This window comes from Oreochromis aureus, linkage group 17 (genome assembly GCF_013358895.1).
Source record: "Oreochromis aureus strain Israel breed Guangdong linkage group 17, ZZ_aureus, whole genome shotgun sequence".
Classification (NCBI taxonomy): domain Eukaryota; kingdom Metazoa; phylum Chordata; class Actinopteri; order Cichliformes; family Cichlidae; genus Oreochromis; species Oreochromis aureus.
In genome coordinates this window covers 8534442-8562305 of record NC_052958.1, presented here as the reverse complement: position 1 = coordinate 8562305, position 27864 = coordinate 8534442, and the positions used below count along the sequence as shown (strand labels likewise).

Sequence of the window (27864 nt, the reverse complement as noted above, 5' to 3'; positions counted from 1 at the left end):
CTGCAATCTGCTAGAGAGCAAAGCAATCACAATTATGGCTTTTGTACAGCCCGCAGCCACTTGTAGCAACTGGTCAGGGAATACACAGCTGCCAAACTTTCTAAGCAAGCTATGTCTATAAATTGTATGGGTGCATTCCATTGTACAAACATGTTAATAAGTATCAACTAGCCGACTAATAAGACACTAGAGGTGCAGTTTGTCTTAATAAAATTGACCTTTCAAAGAAGATGAGCATTTTAGCTGTCGCCATCCGTTTCCCCATTGACTTACATGGCAACAGAAGTCTTTGAGATTGCGACCACAGCTATAGAAAACACGTTAAATTCACCATTACGATTTACAAATACTTTAGAGCACTAAACTGTTTATATTTATATTTTATACTGATCCTAAAAATATCTTGAGATTAGATCTCTCATAGCGCATGGATATTTTTCTGTGGGTATGAAACTTTTGTAAAGGATTATGAAAAAAAAATCAAGTTTGTTGGATGAATGTAGAATAGGGCTCAAACGCAAAACAAGACAAGACAATGAAAATGAATTTAACAGTTTTTTTACAGTACAAATTTTGTACAAGTAAGTTAACCTGTTGTAAATTTAGCAGCACCAAGTCAAATATCTGCTACAAAAGAAAAATGTACATAGCTGAAAATACTACAAAAAACGATCATGCTGCAGAACTGAATCTCTGCTCTCCACAAAATATTCTCATCAAAAAGAAGATTAAATAATAAACCCCTTGTTAACCATTTTCACAATGTGAGACGAGAATAATTTTAAATAAAGAACGTGTTTCTTTTGACAAAACTTAACAGAACATTTTTTTTATGATTGATAAATTCCCACAGAAAACTTGAAGGTAAAAATGGTCCGTTCAAAAATAACACTGGTCCTTCCTGCAAAGGATGTCCTCTCTCCATGGTGACCTGTTTTCTCCATGGTTACCTGTTTTTCGACTTCAAACCATCAAGCCTTCCTCCTCTGTCTCACATTAACGCAGCACGTCGGGCTGATGCGTCAGTAAGATGAGCTGTGATTGACTGCTGTCTTTGAAAGTTTATGACCTGACTGGGATGTAGAGGGAGTGGTTGAGTCACAGGTGGAAGTTTCAGGCTGCCGGATGACGTCGTCCAGCTCGCTGATGAAGTGTTTGAGGTCCTCTAGGCAACGCTCGCGGATCTCCCCGAGGTTTTCTCGGAGGGGAACCTGCAGCTGCTTCTCCAAGTTGGGATCTTTAGCCACCAGCATCTTCACCACCATTCCGAACGTCTCGCAGTCCTGACGATACACCTGGTCGAGGGAAAAAAGATGAATTAAAATGAAATAATAATAAGAGACAAACAAGAGGAAAACTTTACCTTCAAAAACCACTCAGAAGACATTTCCACCCTTTTTCAGTTTAGATTTAGGTATGTTAAGTGTTACCAGGCACAGCTTTGAGAGAAAAGCTCTTAATTGAGGGGATGGGGAGTTGTTTCCTTCCTGCTCTACCTGTCGCCTAGGTGTAAATACTCCAGCGTCACTGTGCCTAAGCTGATCACTCTGGTGCTAACACACCTCATACAGCGCCAAAAGATTAACACTCTTCCTCTCAAGTTTAATAGGGGCACTTGATATAGGACAGGGTAGCAGTAAAAACCACACTTCAGTGGTAGCTCGGAGGCTTGTAACAGGTGTTAGAGGGACAAAGAGGAGGTGCTGGAATCTAGTTTGGGAGCCGCCACTTCACGCTGAGCCTATAATGTCTCAAAACAATGGAGGGAGCTTGTGCTTCCACACAGAGTGGTTTGATTTGCAAAATACCAAAACACAGATTTGCTTTTAAGTCATGATCCTTTAAATGAGCTGAGAATGAAGGGGAAAATATCATTCCGCTCAACTGAAGATAATATTTATGGACCCATTTTACATTTTGTAAGGGAAGGAAAATAACACGGCGTGTCGTGAATTCCCACTCTCACAAATATTCAGCAACACAAGGGCAGCTTTTATTTCTCATTTTCTTGAGTTTTTGGACGTACATACATTTGAGACGTAAGATGCATGTTAAAAATCACACACACAAATAACTTTTCTAAATTAACACTTTGTCTGCACTTTTGCCAAAATAACTACAACCTCTGACAAACTTGATGTGGCTCTCTAATCTCTACCTTCACTATTTCATGACAGTTGAAAGCTTAAACTTCGATGCTACTTACAGCCTTTGATCTTAAGTGGGCCAGACCAGTGAAAGCCCACTTTCTATCCTCATCAAGAAGTTTAATTACACATTTAATCCCTGACATATAAGAAAAAGAAGTGCTATCTCAACATCATGACTTGCATGATAAAGAAATGCTACTGTATTAAATATACAGTAATACATCTGTTAGGATGAGCTTTTGAGCTTTAAAATGGGCTATAAAATTACAGAGAAAGTTCTAGTAGCTCATTGCAAAGACTGTCCTGTAATTTTAAAACAGAAACATTTTGCTAATTTACATAAAATGCCTCTTATTTAACGTGAACCCAAAAACCAAAAAATGAAGGTTCTGTAGTAGATAGTGGAAAACTGGAACTTTTTTGTTGTTTCATTGTTTATCTTTTACTTATTTACCCTGGTGTAGTATGAATGACCATGGGGGAGGGTCTTTATCAGTAGCCAAATCTTTAAAACCTATGAAAATACATTTAAAAAATACATTTAAAAGTCTAATACTTTGGCAATTTTGGCTATCTGTGGGCCAGATTGGAATCTTGCTCAGCTGGTTCTGTCCCCTAGGCCTTAAAACACAGGGGGAGAGAGCTGATTCAACAGTTTGTTGGGGTAGGTTGAAATCTAAAAACCACATAAACTTTGTTAGATGTTATGTGGTGTATGTGACATTAAATGCAACTATAGGAGGGGAAAAAAAACAACAACCAGGACAATCTGTTCAAGTGAAATAATTGTTAGGTTCCTATTTGTTTCCATCTCCTCGGTTTATTTTATTTTGTTGTTTTTCCAGACTCAAAATGATATGTTGGTCTATTTTTTGCCAGTATACTCAAAGATTAACTGAAAACAAACAGCCTGGGTTGTTTTCCATTGTCTAACACGGACTGCATAACTTCTAGGACATGTTTTTTTAGACATATATTTGTATGTAACTCTCTTCTATGACTAACTACAGATACAGCTGCCTATTATATCAAGCCTCAACTGTACGTGCCAGTCTCATACAAGGAGATTTCCAGTGACAAGGGTTATGAGTGGACATGTGTGTTTATACATATGCCCACACGCCTGTGTGTGTAAAATTAGGCCAGGGAGGAAGGGAGAGCTTCATTCACCGGATACCAACGGTGGCTTCTGTGCTGCGGGGCTTTCTAACTCGCTGGCTTATTTATAGATTTTTCACTAGAACAGAAAGTGTGCTTGGAGAAAAGCTCACAAATAGAGATCGCCTGTCAAACACAGTTATTGTCCTTGTTCTCCAACAGATGGGAACTTTCCAAAGTATGCATTAAACTAGGACACTGCGAGTGTACTATCTATCTATCATTATCAGTAATTTTTAAGAAAGAAAACTGGAGCCAAACCAATTTGCCTGTTGTTTTTTTTCTACTTTTCCACCAAGTTTGATTTCACTATGAGAGTTTTTGCAAACCCTTGCTGACAATGCTTTGAGCACAAATGGGAGGAAAAATGAAACATTTTTATTTTTGCGTAGGAGCCATCCACAGTGAACAGTCAGCAGAAGACAAATAACAAAGGTGTAACACACTGCTCAAATAAAAAAAAATTAAAGGAGCACTTTTTAATCAGTATAGCATCAAGTCACTTAGAATTCTGGGATATTGATCTGGTCAGTTAAGTAGCAGAGGGGGTTGTTAATCAGTGTCAGCTACTTTGGTGTTAATGAAATTAACTAGCAGTGCACTAGAAGGGCAACAATGAAACAACCGCCAAAAGACGAATGGTTTTAAACATGGAGGGTAGCATGAGGTGATACCTGCACTTACAGTGGTTGCAGGTATTACCAATTCCTCCAGGATGACAGGTTTACTGTGTCTCCCAACACAGTCTCAAGAGCAGATATACACGAGACTGTTGCAGATAACATTAACTTGCATTTACTCAATAAATCTTTTACTATTAAAAGCATGCTAGCTGAAAGACGTTAGCTTGTTTGCAGCTTGTTTTAACATTTGTTTGAATAGTAAAACAGCCTACAGGAGATGCTTGTTACACCTGACCTAAAATGCGGTTTAGTAATGATGTAAACTAGGAAAAAACTAAATTACTTTCACTTAATTTAGATTAGCTTAATTTCACATTGACTACCTGGAGTACTGCCAACTCAAACACACAGATTACCTGTAATAACAAACCAATACCTGTAATTAGAAAAGAGCGGTGGTTAACTTTGATTTTACTTGGCTCTAAAAACTGTTGTGTTTTCGGGTTGACATAATTACTCATTTTTAATTGGACAGCATTGGGAAATCATATTTCCTACCAACCCCATTCAGATATTTCTAAAGCTTTATACACAAACCTACTGGGGGATTTACAGTACAGCTTATGCAACCTTATCCAGGTCTCTTGTTTACAAAAGCAGCCGATGGGAAATGTTCAATAAATCATTTTACAGGAAATTTGTGGGGAACACTACAAAATAAATTCAAAAACACACTGTCCTCTGGGCATTTCTATACATTCCTCATGCACAATAAACAATTGAGCAGAAGATGTTACGCAACTGACAGACCAAGCAGTCTGTATATAGAGGAGACCTGCGACAGCCACCATCCCCAGCACGATGAATGTAGTTACAGAGCAATGGCCTTTTTGGTTTTTCATCAGCTAACAGAGTGGACCTATCAAACGTTCTAAGGACGCATCCAATCGGTGAGTGGTCTACACCTTCTGTGAATACAGGGAGAGCTGTTTCTAAACAATGTGCTGACAAAGTTCTTCCTGCAATCTGTCCCGTTATCCAACCAGGAAGGAAAGGAGCATGTCTCGACTTTGGGTGGGGTTGTTTGAGAATAGGAGCATCTTGCTCGCTGTTCACCCCTGCAGGACAAATCCTTTTTATAAATCTCGCCCGTGAGTGTGCCGGGCTTTAGAAATGAGAGAAACGGAACAAATTTTAAACATTAGAGTTGGCAACTCAGTCCAGCTCTGTCATCTTTGCACCTAAAAAGCCCTCAAGAGGCTGGAAGTGTCTGGCTTTCTGTCAAATACATTTAGATCCCTCAACAAATGAAATAAAACTCCCTTTGTACGGCAGTCTGGCCCTACGAGGAACCAAACATAATACCCTTGACTGCCTCTCATGCCTTGTCACTCACTATAACCGGTTAGTCTGTCCTGTGGCCAAAGTCAACTCTGACAACCAGAAAGGGGTTTCAGACTATAAGTCAAGAAGACCAGCTTCACTTAACCACGAAAACAAAGTTTAGATTATGACCTGGATAGCTTCTGAGGGGCTTCTGGATTCTGTGCATTTGTGGCTGTGTGTACAGAAGAGATGGCTAGACCAGATTGGGTGCAGAAAGCCAAACATCTGGCTGACACTTGTCAAATGGCTTATCACGAGTGCCCACACCAACAGGAATACTGCTGCTAATTTAAAGAGCACATGAGAAAGTGACTTTGTTATTTCAGAGCCAAAAAAAGAAAGAAAGAACAGCTTAAGTATGTTTAGCTGTGGGTCAGAGCAAAATGGGGCTTTAAACTGGTCACCAGACAAGTGCTTATACAGCTTCCAGTGACTGCTCGGTTTGTCTGCCACCTCAGAGAGTAAAAGACCATCATGTGAAAGCAATTCTCTGTGACGCTTTAAAAATACAGCCTTTTCTATTTCGGTCCGTGATCCTTCTTTTATGTGAGAAAAAAAAAAATCTTGATTCAATTACTCATCTTCTGACCTCAGCTCTGGGATAAACACTTCAGTCTCTCATGGAAGAGAAGAAGAGCTGCCAAATCGCAAACGACCTACACATACGGATGATCTGAAGATCACAAAAGCCAGAGAAAGGCACAGGGAAAACAAAAAGCTGCAGCTGTCAATAGAAACTGATGGTTATCTAAGAATCGCAAATCCTGAAAGGAAATACTGAAACCTCATATCCCTGTGAAAACGCAATACTTTATCCCCTCTTCGTTTTCATTTCAAACTGTTTATTATACATGTATACCTAGATTTGAATCACCACATTAGAAGATAGCAGAGAATTATGAGTAATACTGATGATGGCAGTAAAGTACCTACAGATTGCTGACACGGGTCTTTGTAATCATTCTAAACTAACTTTCCATAATACCTGGAAACATGAAATAATGCTCACACAGCTCAGACGTTATAAAGTTTGCTTTAAAAAAATGAGAGAAGACACAGACAGGCTATAAAACAGGCGTGAAGCTGCAGCGTCAGCAGCAATGCTGTTACAGCCTATAGGCTCTGTGCTGCAGCTCAATGTGAGGGCGCAGTCTGTGCTCCAGGGCAGAGCTAGCTCAGGTTTAATGGTCTCAGTTAAACCACCAGCAGTGCTCACTGGTGCAGGAATGGCCTTCATTAGGTAACAGAGCAGAGCTGGAACCTCGAGCCTGGGGTGTTTTTAAGCTCTGTTAAGCGGTCGACCTCTCAGTTTATTTTACGCACGGCTCTTTACAGCGAATAAGCCGTTCTTAGCTGCTGCCTTCATTTATGTGTCCCCTGTACCCTGTATATCATTCTAATGTTTCTAAACCCCGGTGTGCAGACTGCTTCATGTGCGAGCATTTGCAAAGATGAGTCAGACGCCGAGGGGGCCATGCTTGAGCCGTGTGCGATATTAAGCAGATATTTTGTATAATGAGCGGTTTATGCAGTCAGTGAGTCAGGATGGGAGATTAAGAGAAGCTACCAGGAAAATGCTGGCAACTACAGAAACCGGCCTCCCGTTTTTCAAATAATTAACCATTTCTCTAAATGTGGCCGCAACAGTGAAATTATTTAGGGGGTAGCAGTAGGTACTCAGCATTGTGACTGGAAGACAGCAAAGTTAATTTCCTGCCTGTTACGAACATAATAGGTGGCTGTTTCAGTAGTGCCTATCCAGTAAAGCATGCCACATGTGAGTCATGTGAGCCATATGCATGGGAATGTGGTGCCAAGAGTACTGAATGTGGTCTGCATTGCCAAAGTTGACATTTATAGAAAAGTCTGACAAATTAGCAGTTTTTAATGAGAGGGTTTGGGGATACAGTGATTTTTCCTTCCCAAAAACGAACACCTTCAAATTTGTTTAGACATCCCTGGAATACATTGTGATTACCAATTTAAAATCCTATATAGTATATAAATCCAAATCTGACTTTTATTCTTTGCTAGAAGCACAAGAAAACTGCAAATAGCCTGCACTTATCCACAGGTTTCTACAAAGTACTTTATAATGTGTTTCACATTCATTCATTAACACACACACTATAACTGGTGGTAGAGCTGCCATGCAAGGTTCTTGCTGCCATCAAGAGCAAATTACTTGTCATGACCAAGGAAAACACGCAGGAGCCTGTGATTAGTGGACAACATGCTGTATCACCCCAATCAGAAAACTTGTGGAAAGGCGGGTCAGAAAAACGCAATGATGTGAAAATTTTAAGTATTAGAAAAAAGTACCTTTTCTATCTCCTGGGCTTTGGCTGCGATGGCAAAGGCTCGTCGTTCGTGAAAATTGTCTGTAGATTTTTGGCTCTCTTCCACGACGGGAGCTACCAGTGGCTCTTCTTTTTCTCCTTCTGGAGGGGGGTTTTCCTCCTAAAGGAACACAACAGGAAGGTGTGAGTTGCAGGGGTATTTAAGGAAAACTAAGAAAGCAGCAGAATGGTTATTTCTAACAGTATATACCACTGCCATGAAACATTTATGCCAAGAAATCATAAAACCATTCAATATTTTAAAAAGCATACTACTGCTCTACTACAGCAATCACACAACATTGAATTGTAAACGATGTAGGTCAGTAAGTTGTAGCCCAGTCAGTCAATGCTGTGCTACGACATGACCTACTGACTCTAACTTTGAAGGAGACACGTGGTTGATGAGGCATACAGTAAAGCTGAAAAGCCAGAGTGGACTCAGTGGAAAAAAGCAACATACACACAGAATTTCCAGTATAGAAATCTATACCTGAGGCACAAAATATAGCTAGAGCCTTTGACAGACTAAAAAGAAAAGTCTAAAATGTTTGTTACAACTCAAAACTTAGCTTAATGTTCATGTTGCTTTTCTACCCAAGCACTAACCCTGCAGTTTAGTAGAACCAATCTATAACACGGAAAACCATAAAACTCACACTTTAGCGGTGTTTAAGACAGAATCTTCAGAGCAAAGAAATCACAGCCAGACAAGCCATGATTAAGCATCTAATGGGCAGATTGGAAACCAAGGCATCCATAAATACTACCGAGAAAGCCACAAGAGAGAGCTAAGGGAAGAAATGAGGCCGACTTGGATGGGTGGTCAATTTCTTTTGCTCATTTCCTGATACTATTAAAGTTTGAAGGCCAAGGAGCAGAACTGCCCAACCATGACTAAAGTCCACTCATACATTAAGGGAAACAGGCCATGGCAACTAAGTCATACTTCATCCCTAGATGACTAGAAAGAAATTACAGGAGATGGTACATCACAAAGCCGAGTGTGGTCTAAAATAATAATAATAAAAAAGCACAGTGCAAAGCATCATCCAATTATTCCCCCTTCCAATACTCTCCCTGAAGCTATGCTTGGGAGAAGTCCCATGTATATGCTTGGACTTGTATGAAAGATCGGATCTACTGCACCTCAGCAGAAAAATATCCCTTGTCTGAGTCTCTTTATTTCAACTCGCAAAGCATAGCCTAACTTGGAAATCGTGCTCCGCTCTCAAGATAAGGCTCAAAATAGATCTTGTGTTAACTGTAATAAATCAAAACATTATTGTTTCAGCAGAATGGGTAAACTCTGAAAAAGAAGTGGAACTGAATTTTGTTCTTGGCTGTAAAATGGAGAAACAGCATTGGACTTAATACTGTTCTATGTAATAGTTTGGACATCATCACGCTGATGTAACAGCTTAGTTTATCAAAATGCTTACAGTTTGAGCAAGCATCACAAAGTTCCTCAGGATCTCTCTCTTTGCAGTCAATTCAGCACGTGACTTTTTTTTTTTAAACTTATCAAACTTTAGAGGCCAAAATTCAACAGCTATGACAATTCTGATTGCTGCAGCATGCTCATCTGCTGGCTCATACTCTGATCAGCCAGTCATCCTAAGTCTCTCATAGCTATATTCAGTTGTTTGTTAGGTTAAAGTAGTGGAGTGGCCAACCCACTGACACTGCCATTCCTGAATGCACGCTGCTGGAATTCCTAAAAATATCACAGTGACTGAATGTCACTCTACAGCAGTGCTTTGAGCATTTGTATTACTTTTTCCTGCTTCCTTCAGCAGATCTGTGCCCTTTGCTGGTAAACCATTACACTCTATCTAACAGGAATTTGTTGTGTTGAGATGAAACCTGCTGATGACCTCCCTGCCCACCCTGGCTTGAAGCCAGAGCCGGTGGTGCTCTTTAGGTCCCGTCTTTGGTGTCTCCTGTCTGGGATGGCTCCAGAAAGCCTGTGTGTTTGTTGAATCCCCACAGCAGGCAGTGACCAGGACCATTAGTGCAAAGCTTTACTGGGGGCACAGCGCACGCCTTTCATCTTGGCCAAGGTTATGTGTTTGTGCCCCGAGAACACACAACAATGCACCACAGGCTAGATCAAACACAGCAGCAGAAGCACCAGTGTGCATGTATGTGTGCGTGTGGAGGGGTGGGGCGCTGAGTAACTTTCATCACAGCAGTTGATTTGGCGGTGGTAGGTGGTTCTGACAAAAATGATCATTAGAAGGAGAAGAAAGAACTTTGTTTATATGCTGCATCTTGTAATTTCTCGTGTATAAACCTGAGGGTGATTGTTTGGTTATTTGTTACTCAGCTTATTTTCATGTGTACACAACCACGTGACGACATCGCCTCCACTGGGAATTTGGACGAAAAATCGAGCCCTCCTTGCCTGTAATGGTTGGCTTTGCCATCTGAATCAAGTGTGACCGCTCTGATCGCACATACACACTTGATGTCAATGTGGTCGGACAGCACGTTTTTAGAACCACAACACACCCTTACAACTAATCTGAACAGAATAGACATAAAACTGTCTTGAAATGGCACTTAAATGTCAAGGTGAATTTATGTCTAACTTCTTCACATGTACAAGCCATAAATGCATAAATGTGTACATAGTGCACAACCCCTTTTTGACGTCTGAAGCCAGGAAAGCAACGATGTAGAGTCGTGAGATCCACTGCAATACTGACTCATAACATTCTGAAACATAACATAACATAAAAGAAAACATCTTTCATCCAAACAGCTGAACTCTGTACGTCCTTTGGTAAAAACTACATACATGTTTCTTAAACTGCACATAAAAGGTGCATGAACCCAGAACTGCCGAGGGGTTAACAGATCACTTCAGATACACTGTTGTTGGTGTGATGAGAGGATGAAAATTTCGTCCACTTATTTTTCCCCACCATACTTGGGGAAAAATAAGTGGACGAATATGAGCTGGATAACTGAAGGTTAACGGTATTAACATTTGCCAAGCTCTTTATTTTGACTTTTTTTAGTCCTAACAACTCTTTCAAGCTGTGTTTGTGTGTGTAGAAAACAGCAACATTAGGCTAATAACATACATTAGTCAACTGAATGGTTGTAGAGTGTCTAGACAGTAAAACTGTGGAACTTTTAACTGTGCTGACTGAATAATAAATAGGCCAGTGATAAAAGCTTCGTGCACTGCACAGGTCCTTGATCATTTAATTACTTCCTGTTTCATGTTAGGGAAAAGATTATTGTTGTTAAACGGTTTTCAGTGCAGAGCTTGCTGAGGTGTCAAATATCTGATATGAATATATATCACTTAACCCAATTACTTTATTTTGTGATGTATATTAGGGCTGTGACTAATACGGTGATATATATAAAAAAGAAATGTTTATATTGTACCAATGCATGTATTTTTTTTCTTAATGATTTATATTTCACTATAATAATATTGTGAATTATTCTGGTCACAATAACTGAAGGGAATATCTAATTTTGTATATTCAGATATTCATTTCTATCAAATTACATGTGATTATGAAAGTAGTTACACCTCCACTTGCACTAGTTTGTCCTTTTGTGTATACAATGTGATATTCAGATGGTTTGACTTTGTTGATGTTGTTTTTAAAATAACCACATTTAAAAAAACAAAAACAAAACTTGATTATGGGATAATTTTGACATCCAGATAAACAGTTGCTGGCATACATGCATACAGAGACTCCATTTAGAAGAGGTAATGTAATTACGTCGGTGCAAAGTATTTTTAACCCTCACACAATCAGCTATAATAGCAAAACCTTTTTAAGTTGTCAGAGCATGCAAACACACACAAGGTGTTGACCTGAATCTTGACGATTACTGATTCCCTGTGAGCCCGATGCCCCATATTAATTTGTCGCAATCACGAGACCCATTCCCTGCGACATCAACAGGAAACTGAGTGTCTGCGAAACGCAGTTAGACGTGCTCTTTAAAAGTAAACTATTGTTTGTTATAAACAGTGCAAACACATCCCAGAGTTACACAGGCACTTCTTATGACTCTGTGGTTAAGATCTTGTGATAAAGTTATGACCTGGGCTACTGATTTCTCCTCTACACTTCTGGGTGGCCACAGCTACATGTAATGCGCCTAATCACAACTGATTGTATTTACACTCCTCTGCATAGTTGGAGATGGATGACATCAGCAAAACAAAACATTATCAGCAAAAAAATCAAGAAATATCCACATTTGACACAAAAAGGGTTTTTTTTGTTGACACCTGAGCTCTTTCCCCCGTATCATTACAAATTCTTGTAACTGAAGTCCGCTTATAACAAAGTTAAACAAAGTGGAGGCCCGATGGCTTTTATGCCCTGCATGAGGACCACTTTAAAACCCATTAACATACTTTGATGGGACTCAACACTTATTAGGAGGATGGAATTTAAGGACTTCCAGATGTATCCCGCTGTACAGTGACATAGGCAGACACCATGGTATGCAAACAAAATAAAGCACAGAACATCTGAGACTCCACTGCTGTACTTAAGATTTATTTAAAAAAAAAAAAAAAAAAAAAAAAACACAATTTAGAAAGATCCTTTAATGTTTTTGATCCTTCATGAAAACCTCAAGAAAAACAGTACCTTGACAGATGTTGCACTCTGTGGGGATCCCTCTCTTGACAGGCCAGGAATTTTGTCTATAGAAATTGAAACGTGACAAAAAAGAAACAGTAAGACTGAAGATAGAGTAAAAAAGATATTTGGAATAACAAAATAAGAAATGAGAAAAAGATGAAACGACGAGGGAAGCAGAAATTCAACTGAAAGAAGACAAGCAAGTCGGTCTGGAAAGTAAGTATGAGGGTGCTTATGGGGATCGCAGCCTTGTAAATGTGTTGGAAGTCTGGTTCCAGGATCCAGTGAGGTACCTACACTAGAAGGTCTGGAACAATCAAGAAACACAACGGTGCTCTGAACCTCATTGGCTGAATGCACGGCTCCTCTCCAGTCACTGGAGGAGGAGTTTCTTCCTCTACTGACTTTCCTTCTATAAGAAAAACACTGCGCTGTCCAAAGCCTTGTAATCAACTCTACTAACAAACTTCAAGCACCTAGAAATGAAACAAAAACACTCCAGAGTGGAAGCTTTGGCTACAGGAATATCCATCAGACATCCTATACCCTCTCCCCTCTACTTGCACACACGACCTGGTGGCATCTTTATGAGGCCTGACAAAGTGGCAGACAGAACGGGGAGCAAGGCTGGCTGCTGGAGACATTAGAAACACTCTCTGTCTCTCTCAGGTTACGCAGACTGTGAATAGATTAGGTTTGACAACTGTAACTTTTCAATATATCTGAAACAAATCCTCTGCATGTCACCTCATCTTACTTTTTAATTCATTTCCACTGAACAAACAAAGGAATGCATGGCTATACATTTTGAAATATAATCCAGGAGAAGTGGCTAATCTGTCTATTAACTCATCAAACAAGACGTAGTCTATCCAGTCTTAGACAGCTATACTGAACTGTACTTACCAATCATCCTGCTCTGAGAATAAGTCTCTTCATAACCTGTTGGAAGACCAAACCGTAAGGTCACCGGCCAAGTACATCACAATAGATGGGGTTTTCTAATCTAAAAGCAACCTATGGAATATACTACTACTCTAATGCTTCCCTAAAAATATTTACTCTTAAAACTCGTTCAAATCATGGATTCAGATGGCAACATTTTGCCATGTTAGCCATGAAAACTGCTAAGCACTAACTTCATGAGTGAAAAAGCACCAATCAAATGGAAATTTAAAAGAAAAATGACCGGCATTGAAGATGGCAGTGGACCTCAAAAGAAACAAAACCAACCTCCCCCCCCCAAAAAAACAAACACTGGTGGAAACAGAGGAATTGGAGGGATTAGAGACAAGAATGAATAAAGAACATGCACCGCACATGGAGATACTTTAGCACTTGTGCATTTTACAGTACTGTTATTTAATAATTTTTGGTGGTCTTACAGGAAATCTATTATGTGGACTTGGTTTTCCATAACATTCCAAGTGAGAGGGTGGGACTAAAAAAACAAAGAGCATGATGCTCTTACATTATTCAGCCACTTTCTAGATAAGCTGTAAAATTCACTGTTCCCACACAGTCATCTTATCAAAACGTATTTCCAGACAAGATGTATTTGTAGTCATGAAAGTGTAATATAACACTAAATATGATCTGCGATGAAAATGTGTTCAATTGGAAGACCTCTGAAATTTTAAATCATTTTTAATATTACTTTATAAAAGTGCAGGAACCATGAAACGTGCTAATGTACCTCCGCAACAGGTAGTGGAAATGGCATTGATCACAATACAGCAAAGTCTGTACTAAACTCTAATTCAGAAACTACTTTCATGATATAACTTACAAAAGACCTGGGTGAAAAAAATGTCTGTGTCAAAAAGTTTCCTTTGTAAAATCCTTTTTTTTTTTGAAAGACGAGTCGACTCTCAAGTCACTGAAATTTAAAAAGTCTGAAGTCTTCTGTTCCTGCATCCTTCTCAAGACAGAACACAAAATGAAAAGGATGCAAGAAAGGAACAACAACCCAGCTTACTGTCACCCAAGTCTAAGCTTATTTACATAGCTCAATGTACAGACCCAAAGTGTCATGTCCACTATGTTGAGGAAAGAGTGGCCCCCAGAGGTGCTCAGAAACACCCGTGTGACTCTCTGGACCATCCACACCTGAAAAGCCGGTCAGCCAGGTTAACAGCCATGGACAGACAGTGAATAATAGTAAAATAAGAAATGAAGGATGGAAGAAAAAAAAAAGTATATATATAAAATCCATTTCACAACAATGCACATTTTAGGAGCTGAACTTAAAACATGACCTTGAATCAGGGCCTACAGGCACTCACAGATTACCTTATTTACTTTTGGGCTCTGGATAGTTAGTATAAAATTTAGCTTTCCAAATGAACAATGTTTACTCAGAGGCTGTATGTCCTCTTCCTGAGTTAAGGCAACAAATGGCTTATGAGTAAAACTTGTCAGTGGAAGCAGTGACTACATTTTCCACTCCATTTTAGCAGTGCTGTTACATAATTTGTTCCATCAGCTGGATCGTTAAGACCAGAACTAATTACTTTATCCATTTTACTCTCTGCAGTATTTATTAATGCTGTGCCACTTTATTGAATTTATATTGTATTAATCTGTGTTATCGACTTATTAAATTTACTCCACATGTTATGGTGATTTGCTTTGGAGTTTTAAACTCTTATCAATATTGTGATGCCAGTAAAAGCACTGCATACTGCATCAGGGGAGGGGAAACTAAGATTTCTACATACTCTTGCCTTGCTGTGAGGGGAAAGGGATGCTCTTGGCTCTGTCTGGTGAGTATCCTCTGCTGCTGACGCTGGAGCCAGAGCGGCTGTGCGGGGAGCGGGCCACCTCTCGGCGCACGGGAGAACGATCTCTGAGGGGAGGAAACGGGGCTGCCTTTCTCCTGTAGTGGTCTCTGTCCTCGCTGGGGAAAACAGAGGAAATGTGAGCCCTACCAAAATCTGAAAGGTCCAAACATTGAAAGCTTTTTTTTTTCTTTTTTGTGAATTATCTGAGGAAAGTTATTCCTGATTGCAATCTAATAGCAGCAATTTACATTGGCCCAATGACGGTTCCACCTCTCTCACTCATTTATGTATCAACACAGAACAATGCTGCCACCTAGCACTGTAAGGTCATTCTGCTGTGTGCAACAAATTCCTATTTTATGTTTTATTTATGCTACCCATATCCGTTTGCAGAGGTATTTGCGGAGAGGCTTTTTAAAACCGTAATTTCCCCAAAAGACTGCAAAAACTGCCTTATTGACTTGAAAACTATTGTTCCCTTTAATATTTTAAAACATGCATCCCAAACATTTTCATTTAAAGATCACAGTAGCTGTTGTTGCTAATCAAACACTCCCTCTCTGACTGTAACTTCGCCTATCTGCAGCGAAACAGCTACACAGTCAGACAATGGTGGCACCTCAGGCAGGATGTAACCACCCATTTAGGTTAGTAAGGTTTGACGCTTCAAAGTGAGTTTTCACCATGAGCATCTTGCTGTTCTGAAACCAGATATAATGAGACGGGGGTGGATCTGACCCAGAAACTGAGGGACAGTGCACCTTGCTTTAACCTCCTTTTTTTATCCTAATGAGGACCATCATTTACAGTATGAGCATTAATTAAGACAATAGAGTCAACAGGAAAGTGGCTGAGGTCACAAAGCAAGAAAAAAAGGGCTGTGTGTGTATTATATACAGTGCTTAACAAATTAATTAAACAATCACTCAATGTAAGGTTTATGTCACAGCTGCCCTAAAATGTGGTAATTAACAAAATCATTTTTATGTTCTATAATAGATAATCCACTGCTATGCGCAAGCTCTTTAATCAAAATTATATTTTTAATGCTAAAATATAATTGTTGTTATGTATTAATTTTCTAATTTAAATAGTAAACCACATTATCTTTTTTACTTTTTTTTTTTTTTTTTTAAATAACATGCCAAGTTAGTTACTTGCATTCCTGAACATTAAAGTTTAAGTGTTTAAATGTTATGCCTGGTTTTTCTAGAGAAGTCCAGTGTGCCAGCTAAAACTTGGGTATAAAAAACAGTGTGAATTCAGTTTAATGCCCCAAATGATGTAGGAATTTTCAGTTTTAAACAAGTTGACAGATATCTAAAATACAATTGTGCTTTTTTGTTTTTATGACAGGTACTTTAACCTCCTAGGACCTGGCGTCCACATGTGGACATGACATTTTGGGTTGTCTAGACCAAAATACGCTTGTCAAATGCTGATTAGTTTTGCTCTACAAGGGCCTGATATATACTTACGAGGACATTATACTGCCACTGTTCTATCAAAATTTTAAACGAATGTCCTCATATGCGGACCTCATTTTTCTCAGAAACAAAAATCAGGTAGGAAAAAAAAAAATCTGGTAATTATTTGTTTTTACATTCATCAGGTCCCAATCAGCCCAAATAGCAAAGAGAAATTAAAAATGCATGCCATGAAAGAGTTCGGGTCTTAGGAGGTTAAAAATGTAGGTGCTATATATAATAAATTAAGACATTTCTTTAATGGCTTTCACTCTTACCCTCTGTCCAGGTTTAGTATAGCCTGTACTAGTGTGTCTTCCCCACTCTCTGGGAGCGCTCTGGGTGCTGGATAGATGCCTTGGCCTCTAACGCTATGAGGTGGTGGTGCACGGGCACTGAGGGGATTAACAAAAAATAAAAGACAGACACACACACAAGTTAGTGTTTGCAGATAAGCACACAGTGTAGTACATTGTGTTTATTTAGATATCTTTGGGGAAATTTTGTAGAGCCTATGACATAACCTATGTAAGTGGCCGGCGGCGTTGCCAGCATCTATGCTTGTGTACTGAACATTATGTGATAGTTACCGTGTGTTGTCTCTGTGTTTCATATGTGGTGTCAACCATGACAAAAACAAATAAAATGGTAGGACTTTTTCCCCTCCTGGTTCTTCACTCTTTGTTGTGGTCAGTTTTTTTTCAGTGGAACAAACATGTTTGTCCCTCAAGATTTTCCACTTCTTTGAACATTCCCTCATGTCCATTCTGCAATCTCTCTTCAGAAATTTACTGACATTTGTGAGTACTTAATTGACACTATGATTGTTATTACCTATAATGAGGTGATGATTGTTATTCTCTCTGATATATTAAATTAAAAAAGCTGCAGCAAAACAGTAGCTGGAGATGTATAGGAGAAATCAATGGTATTGAACAGATCAACCACGATGTGTACATTTCTAGGGAGGTGCATGTCAGGCTACGGTTCAGAAGGATGTATGACACAGTTACGGCGTAGCCACAGAGTGAATTTCTCATTGAAGCACAAATCTTCAAAAAGCAATTCACATCTGCTAAGTGACCACATGAGCTAGAGCTCTTTCAACAGCCACAAATCCAAGCCTTACTTCAAACAGGTTGACTGGACACATGCTTTCTGGCTAAAGATAAAGGGCAGCATTTTTCTTAGTATCAGTTGTGTAAAGAAATATCAAGGAGATATTTTGTGTATCTAAAACATGACAGGAAACAGAATTAACATCCAAATGGTCTAAGGCTACACTAGAAGGAGTATTAAGGGTGGCTTTAGTCCAGGAGATAGAGCAGGTTGGAAGCCTGGTGGTTTGGTCTCTGTCTGCCCCAGTCTGCATGCCAAATATCCTTGGGCAAGATACTAACCCCAAGTTGCTCTCTGATGCACTGATCCGAGTATGAATGTGTGTGAATGTTAGATAGAAAACAGTTTACCTCAGAAAAAAATGCTTGCATGACTGGATATGAATAGATGAATGAGACATGTTATGTAAAGCGCTTTGCGTGCTCATCCTGTGCAATACAGGATATTTGCTTTGCAATAACAAAATCCTAAAATGGGAAAAAACATGTTTTGTGCTTTTTGCCCTCCTTTTGTCAAGAATTTTAGACAACTTAAACAACCATGCATCCGACGCAGCTATGAAAACAAAATCATCCTCAACTTTCCCCTCTTCTCTCTCTGCCTGCCTAGATTGGTCTATCCAGTGAGTACACTTTATGCCCAAGTACTGTTCATGAATTTTGCTACTGTACAAACAGCGCATTTGCAAAATGCACCCATGTGTGACGACATAATACCTACAGGTCTCTTACCACATCTCAGTGTCAGAGAGGATTAAACTAATTAAAGCTAATCCTTCAACTTTTCACAAAGTGAACAAAGTGTTACATAGACATGCAAGTTACCTCCGCTCTTTGTTGTTAAAGTCATAACACTACAGAGTGGAAAGTGACTCATCAGTTAAGTAACATGAACTTACACTGCATATATAATTTTTATTTTGGCAGTAGCAAAGAGCACAGATATAACTGGCAAACCTTATCAGTGTTTTTAATAATGAAATATGCACAATGCAAATGCAACATTGAGGGTTTTACTACACTTTAGGGCACTGATTGTACTGGATATTAAAATATTCTTAATAATGTTCAAATAAGCTACGTAGCACTATTTAATGTGCTATTATCACACATCAGCATTACACACAGGTAAAATAAATTTTGACTCATATTTGTTAATGTTATTTACAGCTAATTAGTGGTGCCTTTGTCTATTAACAGACAAAAATCACACTGAATTGAACCAGTATTTTGAGAGGATATTGTAAATTTGTCAACTAAATGTCTGCAAACCTAGTGTTTAGCCTAAATATAGACACTGTTTAGCCAACATTGCTAGACCAACAGTTGTGTAAACTAAGAGTCTGGAGAGCTCAGCAGAGACCACAAGAAAAGGAAATGAAGTAAGACAGGCCAATATGGGTCAGAAACAGACCACGACTCGTGATTGCTGGTATGTACACAAACATTACAAACACATCCCCCCCTAAATCCCCCCCAAGTCCAACCAGAGAAGCTAAACACAAATGACTTGCTCGTAACATCAAGTGAATAGAACAAGACTGTCCCCTGCTGTCCAAAATGAAAACATTTTAATAAGCAACAGTCCAAATACACCATCTGGCCGGGGCCTTTCTGTGTGGAATTTGCATGTTCTCCCCGTGTTTGTGTGTGGGAGGAAGCCGGGTACTCTGGCTTGCTTCCACAGTCCAAGAACACATTAGTGGGGCTACGGTAACTGGTGTCTCTAAATTGCCCATCGCTGTGAATGTGAGTGCGAATCGTTGTCTGTCTCTCTCTGTGTTAGCACTGTGTCAGATTGGTGACCTGTCCAGGGCGTACCCTGTCTCTCGCCCTATGTTAACTGAGATATTCTCCAGCCCCACTGCAACCCTGATAAGATTAAGCAGAAGAGGATGGATGGAATACTGTACGCATACAGAATGTGGCTGATAAGGCTAATATTAAAACAAATCTTAAGACAAACAGTTTACCCAAACTCCAAAGGCCGCCCTGTGTGGGGGTCATCCCTGGGTACCCTGTAAGGATAGTCCTCCTACACAACAAAGAAAATGTGGAGAAAAAAAATCATTCTTATTCGCCACTTCTATATTATTTGTTATCTCTTGAGACAGAAAAAAAAAAAACATCTGGTTAAAAATAGTGTAAAATGACAAAAAGCATTGTATTTATTTTGCATACATAACCCACTGATAAGTGAGAAATGACAAACTAGCTGTGATGACGGCTAGATAAATTTACAATTTTAGAACTCAAATGTAAACACAAACTCTAAAGAGTAATATAGGAAAAAAGCAGAAAAATTAAAGAGCAACACAATCTTTATAAAGGGAATTTAAAAGTCTAAGAACAAACTGATGGAGTTCAATAGATGCCCATAGTACATATGTGTTTCAAAATATCTTAAATTATATTGTTAACTATTTTGTCCTTGGATTGGCCCCTTAAACTAACAATATTATGGGAAATATCGAAACTGTAGAGACTTTGAACAAAAAAACAAATCCGTGTGCCTCCCCTGGTCTCCATTACACTGTGTATGAACGAGGTTGCTTGCTTTTGATTGAAAACATGTAGTTCACCGATTTGATTACAATATACCAAAAAAGAACAAAATTACTTATGAAAATCGCACTCTTACCCTCCTTGAAGGTGGAATGGCTCTGCGTTCAGCAGGGAAATGAGGGCCATCTCCATGGTAACCCCTCTGATCTTCATGGTAACCCCGGGGACCGCCTCCATTTGGGTAAAAGCGGGGACCTCCTTCATAATCGTAGCCACCACGGCTATAGTCATCTTCTGGCCTCCCAAAGGGGCCTCTTCGCTCAACCCCTCCAGCCGCCCGTGGGTATGGACCCTATACACACACACACATACCTTTTTTAAAAATTATATATGTTTTTTTTTTTCAATTCTTGCTCAGTTTTCGTTAAAAAAAAGTCTGATCCAGAGCTTATGGCAACTTGAAAATAAATCTTTAAAAAACATTCCTGGTGTTATTTTATTATTCAATCTCAATCCACAAAAAAATAAATAAAAATTATTAAAAATAATAATCAGGAATTGTCAAGGGATAAATAAAGAAAACTACTAAGGCATAATTTGCATGCGGGAATTATTAAATGGGATGCAGTGATAAAGAGGAGCTCACCGGCCTGTCTGTTAAAAAGCGCTCATCATACACCTCCCGTATACTCCTTTCTCGCCTGTAAGTCACTGAAACGGGCAAAGAGTGAAACATACTGTTACCACAGTGTCTCTGTTCAAGTGTGGTCGGACTAGCTTCTTCGAGCTGCAATATTAATAAAGTATTAAATAGAACTTTTTTTCAGAAGCCATCTGACATGAAATTGAGGGCCAACACAGATGACATTGTTCTATTTAGATAACTTGAATCTTGTGGTTCCCTAATGTTTCATCTGAAACTGTCTGAAGTGAAGCACCTTTTTAGCCTCACACAGGTGCAGGCTTCAACACAAAAGCAGCTTTTGCAAAAAGAACTTGTCTAATACATAAAACGTTTTGAATATTGGTACAGTTTCTACATACAGTTTCTTTTTCTTTTGGCTTTTTGGGCTTCTCAAAACAATCTATAAAGAAAGTTCATATAAAGACTTCAAGGCAGACATCAACAGAAAACATCAAAGACAAGACAGGGCACGCGGTCTGAAATGCAAGTGAGCAGGCTGAGATTACTTTGTGCAGGTTATATGACCTAGCGTGGAGGTGAAGAAGAGAGTGCATGGAGGGTGGAGTGGGTGGAGATGAATGTCAGGGGTGATTTGTGATAGAAGAACAGCAGCAAGAGTGAAAAGAGATGGTCGTGAGAACTGATGTCATGTGTGGTTTGGAGATGGGGGCATTGACAAAAACACAAGAGACTGAGCTGAAGGTGACAGAGTTGAAGATGTTAGGATCTTCGTTGGGAGTAACCAGGATGGACAGGATTAGAAATGAGTACATCAGAGGGATAGCTCTCAAAGTTAGAGGCAAGGCAGAGATTTTTGGACATGTACAGAGGAAGGATGGTGGATATATTGGACAAAGGATGTGGAAAATGGAGCTGCCAGGTGGGAGTAAAAGAAGAAGACTACAGAGAAGATTCATGAATGTAGTTGAGGAGAACGTGGAGGGTTGGTGTCACAGAGGAGAATGCTAGTGATAAAGTAAGATGAAGGCAGATGATTCACTGTGAAGACCCCCAAAGAGAGCAGCCAAAAGAACAAGACTGACCTAACGTGACAGGTTAAAGTACATTTGATCCGCAGTATATTAGTCAACATAGTCATCAGCTTGATGGCAACTAAACACTATCGTTAACAAATCATCACTACTGTTTCTATGGTAAATTTACAACTAATTGCGATGTAAACCAGGCTGCTATCACGGCTAACTAGCTAGCTTCAATGCATGCACCAAACACCAGCACGTTTGTGTAGTAAGTTAATATATCGTTAAGGCCACCAACAAAATCCTTTAATATGTACGTCAGATTGCGGCTTCATCTACATAAACTATAGAGGTAAATAATTTAACTGAAAAATAACAAATCGAGCTTACTTTCCTCTGTCGCCCAGTTAGCTTAGCTTCTCCCGGTAGCCACGGTCGTTATTTACGTTGTGCACGTCATCAAAGTGCGACGCGCAATATACGGCGTTTTTTTTCCCGTTTGCTGAACAACTGCTCCGTGTAAATAAAATTACACACCACATTTTTAAACAGCTTTGGCATTATTCTAACGGACGGTGTGGTGTTGGTAAGAACTACTGTGAAGGTAGGGAGTTGCTCGAATTAACGTTAAATTGAATAATGCTGTGTTGATAGTGGATGTATTAGGCTGAACTGCTGGTTATGTGCTTTATGACCATCATGTGTCTTTCAGAGTGTTTTATTTGAGTCCAGTATGAGCGGGGGTTTGGCACCAAGCAAAAGTACCGTCTATGTGTCGAACCTGCCATTCTCTCTCACCAACAATGACCTGCACAAGGTAAGTTTGTCCCTGTAACTCTTAAGTGATTGTCCTGTGCCACCACCACAAACTTGAAATTAAAAAAAAATAAGAACAAATGTTGTAAAGATTTTCAGCTTTCATTCAAGGGATTGGACAAAGGCGTCTAGGAACTGCAGCTATTTTATGCTCCTGTTTCTGGGGCTCTGGTTCTTCAAGAGTTGTTGAACAGAAGATTAAGAAGAGAGGTGACCATCAGTGAGCAGCAGTATGGCTTCATGTCAAGAAAAAAACCCTAAAAACGCGGCGCTTTCTTTGAGAGTATTTTTTTTAGAAGTACAGAGAAGGTCAGAAGGAGTTGCATAGTGTTTTTGAAGAAAGCATTTGATATGAACTGTGATACTGTATGAGAAAGTCAGGAGGGGCAGAGAAGGATGAGTGCTTGGTTGCAGGACATGCATAAGGACAGAGAGACAGCGGTGAGGTATGTGGTAGTGTTGATAGATGGGTGAAAGTGGGGGTGGGATTACATTAGGGCTCGCCAGACAGATGAGGTCAGGCAGGAGTCTCTGTGGGTTATGATGTTTGCAGAGGACATTGTGATCTGTAGTGAGAGTAGGGAGCAGATGGAAGAGGAATGAAAGTCTGTCAGTAAAAGCAAGACAAAATACGTGTGTGTGAAGGGAGACAGGTCTAGCAGTGAAGGTGCAGTATAGAGATAGTAAATGTGAATGATTTAAATAGGTGAACCGAGGTCAACCAGAGAAGATTCATCAAAATTGTGAAAAAGATTATGCAGAGCAGGATGCTAGTGAGAGGGTGAGATGGAACCAGATAATCCACTGTGGCGACCTCATAAAGTGAGCAGTCAAGAGAACAAGAAGATATATAAACACTTCACTTTATTAATATACGAAATAGTTTTCAAGCAATGACTGCCTGACATTTCAAGTCATGGAGATCACCAAAAATTGGGTTTCCTATTTTGTGATGCTTTGCCATGCATTTTCTTTTTGCCTGCTTAGATCACCATGGAAACTAAATTAAACACATAACGTGGTCTAGAGCATGTTATTTTCTGACATTAGGTTAAAAATGGGCTGTATGTGCCATATTTTTACTAATGTTTTTATTTTTTTAGTTTCCTACAAGTATGATATAGAGTCTAAGGAATTTGTTTTATACATTACTGATCTGATATTTTTAATTACCAAGAATATTTCACCTTGATCTGGCCACAAAAAAAAGTGACTTCCACATCTCCATCATCAGGCTGGACAGTGTCAGTTGATCGAGTTTAAAGTTTCAGAGCTCGAATGTGCAGCTTTTACATTAGAAATAAACAGCAGCACTGAGAGTACACATGGTGGTAGAATAAATATATTAATGTGTGAGATTAAGATAAACGATTTTCTGTGGCATTTGCTCTCGACTTATTTGCACACAGCTGATGCCTTTTTCTAATCTTATTCTTTAAATGTCTTTATAGAGATTTCTCACTTGTTCCTCAGATAATGCCTATAAATGAAGTTGTTGGAATTAACTGATGAGCCACATGACGTGTCAACTCTCCTTTTACGTAGGCACATAAAAAGCCTGAAGCAGAAAGCCTGACTTAACAGGGAAAGTTAATAACCATAGTTGTGACACCTGTGATCTCTGACTGGGATTTTAGGTTTTGTCAAGCAGCTTAAGCAAAGAAAGCTTGGCTTTCAGTTTAACTTCCTTCGTGGCACACCCCACCTCTCTCTTCGGTCATATGTTCGAGGGTCTTTCTATTTGGGTTTGTTGCCAGTACATGCTCAGGTGAGATTAATTGATTGGCTGAGGCAGATCATTCGGCCTTCAAAAATTCCTGGATTGCATGCACATTATATTTTGGGTTACATTTCAGATTTTAGTGCAAAGTCCCATCCTCAAATTCGGCATGGGTTTGAGGATGTCACTTTGTCAAGTATATGACCATCTTCTTCCTTTGCTCCATGGTCCAGTTCTGATGCTCACGTCGCCATTGTTGGCGCTTTCTGTGGTCTGTGTTTGTTACCACTGAAACACCTGGATGCACTATAAAAGAGAGACAGAGATTTCTGCTGGGAACTCTTGGGTCTTATCATCCATGTGGATGTTCCTTTGACACCTACCTAAGCATTGTTGCAGATCATGTACACCCTTCCGTGGAAATTGTATTCCTTGATAGCTGTGGCCTCTTTCAGCAGGATAATGCGCTCTGCCACAAAGCAAAAATGGTTGAGGAATGCTTTGAGGAGTTGGCCTACAAATTCCCCAGATCTCAATCTAATCAGTTGTCAAGTGGGATCTGCTGGACAAACAAATCTGATCCATTGAGGCTCCACCTCGCAACTTACAGGATTTAAAGGTTCTGTTGCTAACATCTTGGTGCTAGATACCACAGCATGCCTTCAGGGATCTAGTGGAGTCCATGGCTTGATAGATCATCATGGCTGTTTTGGCAAAAAAGGAGGACCAGGTGATATTAGGGAGGCGAACATAATGCTATGTCTGATGTGTAGATGTGTTAAACAGGTATTACTTTATCATAGAAATGGTCATATGATTATCCCCCGATGTTGTCATCCAGGTGTTTTTATGTTACCTAGCACACCAGTTTTTCTGATATTACAGCTGGCTGTCTGCACCTTAAGCCTACAGTCATTATATAACTGTAAAGTGAGCTAAAGTGACAGCTCTGTCAGTTTCTAAGTATATTTGGACCTCGCTGTATGTTTATTATGCATGAAAAGAGTGAAATTCCCCAGCGGTCTCTGAATCCAAGAACCTCTCACTGAAACAAATCACTGTGTGTCATTTCAGCTATTCAGCAAATATGGCAAAGTTGTAAAGTAAGTATTTATTTTATTTTATTTTGGAAATCATAAGCAATGAATGATGCAACAGAAAGCAATAATTTGGTAGTTTTGAAGTGATGTAACAGTTTCTGCCTCAGTCGTTTCCTCACAGGTATTAATAACTAGGATGGTTTCTCTCAGGGTCACGGTGGTTAAGGATAAAAACACTCGGCAGAGTAAAGGAGTGGCGTTTGTTCTCTTCCTGGATAGAGAGTCGGCTCATAACTGTGCAAGAGCAGTGAACAACAAACAGGTGAGCCTGTGCAAGGTTATATACTGATTTTTTTTCACTAAGCGTAACCCAGAGGCTTTCTGCCAGCGATGTTTCTGTAATGGATTTTGAGCGAGTGAAATATTTTTGCCTCCCAGTTATTTGGCAGAACGGTTAAAGCCAGCATTGCCATAGATAATGGACGAGCAGCAGAATTTATAAGGAGACGGAACTACACAGACAAAAGTAGATGCTACGAATGTGGGGTCAGTAAATATCTACTTTTTTTTAATTTTTGGGTCCTGTGTGGCAAATTTTATTACAGTTAGAGATGCAGTTGTGATAGTTTTTCTGTGTTTTCACAATGACACATGTCAGGATTCTGGACATTTGAGCTACGCGTGTCCCAAAAACATGCTGGGAGAGAGAGAACCTCCGAAGAAGAAAGAAAAGAAAAAGAAGAAAAAGGCTCAACAGCCCGAGCAAACGTGTGTAATTTATGGCATATATATTTGTGCAACAGAATATATCACAGTACATCTACATTTTTATTTATTTATTTTTTTTTTACTTTTAGCGAAGAAGAAGAAGAAGGAGAAGAAGAAAGTGAAGAAGAGGGAGAAGACCCGGCTTTAGATAGCCTAAGCCAAGCCATAGCTTTTCAGGTAAGGGTGCAAAGACAAGAAATATCTACCTAAAAATATCTAGAAGTTTTGATTCAGAGGATTGCATTATGAGTTGCAAAGTTACATTATGGAAAGTCTGACTCAAAATAAATGAAAAACTGTCAGCACTGACATATTTGTTGTCTATTTGTTGCCCTCCAGCAAGCCTGTATCGAGGAAGAACAGAAAAAACAGAAGAGGCAGGCAGAGGATAATGCTCACGCTTCAACGTCGTCAGACTCCAAGAAGCCACGGATCAAAAAGAGCGCATACTTCAGTGATGAGGAGGAGCTCAGTGACTAATGGATGCGTAGACTTGAACGTTTTATTTGGATAAATATGGACATTTTTTAGCTGTTTTTTTTTGTGCAGGTGTAAAATATGTTTCAAACTTTATCATATGTTGATAAAGTTTGAATTTTTTCTGTGTCAATTCTATGTTTTTAGTGCAAAATCAGATTTAAAAAAAAAAAAGCCAAACAGTTTGGGTACTGCTTTGGTTGGTTGTAAATAAAATCTGATCTTTTTATATGCTGCCAGTTTTCTATTAAATGTCAAAGGTGATTCTGAATATTTTATTTCAGCACAATATTCACACATTTAAAAAAAAAAAAAGATATATACGTATATGTATATACACACAGAGTATCTCACAAAAGTGAGTACACCTCTAGGTGAAAATGTCCAAACTGTGCCCAAATTTGTCAATATTTTCAGTGGCCACCATTATCTTCCAACACTGCCGTAACTCTGTGGGGCATGGAGTTCACTAGAGCTTCACAAGGTGCCACTGCAATCCTCTTCCACTCCTCTATGATGACATCATGGAGCTGGTGGATGTTAGAGACCTTGCGCTCCTCCACCTTCCATTTGAGGATGCCCCACAGATGCCAGGCCAGTCAAATACCTTTACCTTAGTTTATTTAGCAATGCACTGGTCGTTTTGGAGGTGTGTTTGGGATTGATATCATGTTGGAATACTGTCATGTGGCCCAGTTTCTGAAGGGAGGGGATCATGCTCTGCTGGAGTATATCACAGTACATGTTGGCATTCATGGTTACCTCAATTAACTGTAGTTCCCCAGTGCCAGCAGCAGTCATGCAGCCCCAAACAATGACATTCCACCACCATGCTTGACTGTAGGCAAGACACATTTGTCTTTGTACTCCTCACCTGGTTGCCGCCACACATCCTTGACACCATATGAATAATATTAAGTTTGTCTTGGTCTCATAAGGCCACAAATAATCCATGTCCTTAGTCGTCTTGTCTTCAGCAAACTGTTTGCAGGCTTTCTTGTGCATTATCTTTAGAAAAAGATTCCTTCTGGGACGATAGCCATTTAATGCAGTGTGTATGGTCTGAGAACTGACAGGCTGACCCTCCACGCCTTCAACCTCTGCAGCAATGCTGGTAGCACTCATACATCTATTTTCAAAAGACTACCTTTGGATATGACGCTGAGCATGTGCACTCAACTTTGGTCGACCATGTTGAGGTTTGTTCTGAGTGGAA

General features: G+C 39.5%; 2 protein-coding genes across 10 annotated transcripts; one reads left to right on the top strand and one right to left on the bottom strand.

Annotated features, from left to right (window-relative positions):
* Window positions 1-542: 542 nt before the first annotated feature.
* Window positions 543-22351, bottom strand: pphln1 (periphilin 1). 8 transcript variants are annotated; one of them, XM_031750574.2, is made up of 11 exons: window positions 22218-22351; window positions 20809-20873; window positions 20299-20514; window positions 19631-19692; window positions 16818-16934; window positions 15011-15189; window positions 14313-14399; window positions 13197-13232; window positions 12297-12352; window positions 7640-7777; window positions 543-1295 (listed from the first exon to the last, which is right to left on the bottom strand). In XM_031750574.2, coding segments are annotated over exons 1-11 (1230 nt in total). In that variant the 5' UTR covers window positions 22219-22351; the 3' UTR covers window positions 543-1022. The 8 variants fall into 8 exon arrangements, with proteins under 8 accessions (XP_031606434.1, XP_039456607.1, XP_031606435.1 ...); XM_039600673.1 differs by having other exon boundaries at window positions 15017-15189; XM_031750575.2 differs by lacking the exon at window positions 13197-13232.
* Window positions 21763-26912, top strand: zcrb1 (zinc finger CCHC-type and RNA binding motif 1). 2 transcript variants are annotated; one of them, XM_031750581.2, is made up of 8 exons: window positions 21763-21902; window positions 22540-22644; window positions 25438-25466; window positions 25614-25725; window positions 25842-25949; window positions 26062-26171; window positions 26261-26348; window positions 26511-26912. In XM_031750581.2, the coding sequence occupies exons 2-8, from the start codon at window positions 22561-22563 to the stop codon at window positions 26649-26651; spliced, it is 672 nt and encodes a 223-aa protein (XP_031606441.1). In that variant the 5' UTR covers window positions 21763-21902; window positions 22540-22560; the 3' UTR covers window positions 26652-26912. The 2 variants fall into 2 exon arrangements, with proteins under 2 accessions (XP_031606441.1, XP_031606440.1); XM_031750580.2 differs by lacking the exon at window positions 21763-21902 and adding an exon at window positions 22290-22431.
* The last annotated feature ends 952 nt before the right edge of the window (window positions 26913-27864 follow it).

Bases quoted from the DNA above. Each gene is read 5' to 3' on its own strand.
- pphln1 (XM_031750574.2), bottom strand. The intron at 13,233-14,312 runs GTCTGTACATTG...GTCTTCCAACAG, and splicing joins TAGTGGACATGACACTTTGG to GTTATGAAGAGACTTATTCT. The intron at 12,353-13,196 runs GTAAGTACAGTT...CAATTTCTATAG, and splicing joins TTCTCAGAGCAGGATGATTG to ACAAAATTCCTGGCCTGTCA.
- zcrb1 (XM_031750581.2), top strand. From the start codon at position 22,561: ATGAGCGGGGGTTTGGCACCAAGCAAAAGTACCGTCTATGTGTCGAAC. The intron at 25,467-25,613 runs GTAAGTATTTAT...GGTTTCTCTCAG, and splicing joins AAATATGGCAAAGTTGTAAA to GGTCACGGTGGTTAAGGATA. The intron at 25,950-26,061 runs GTCAGTAAATAT...GACACATGTCAG, and splicing joins GTAGATGCTACGAATGTGGG to GATTCTGGACATTTGAGCTA.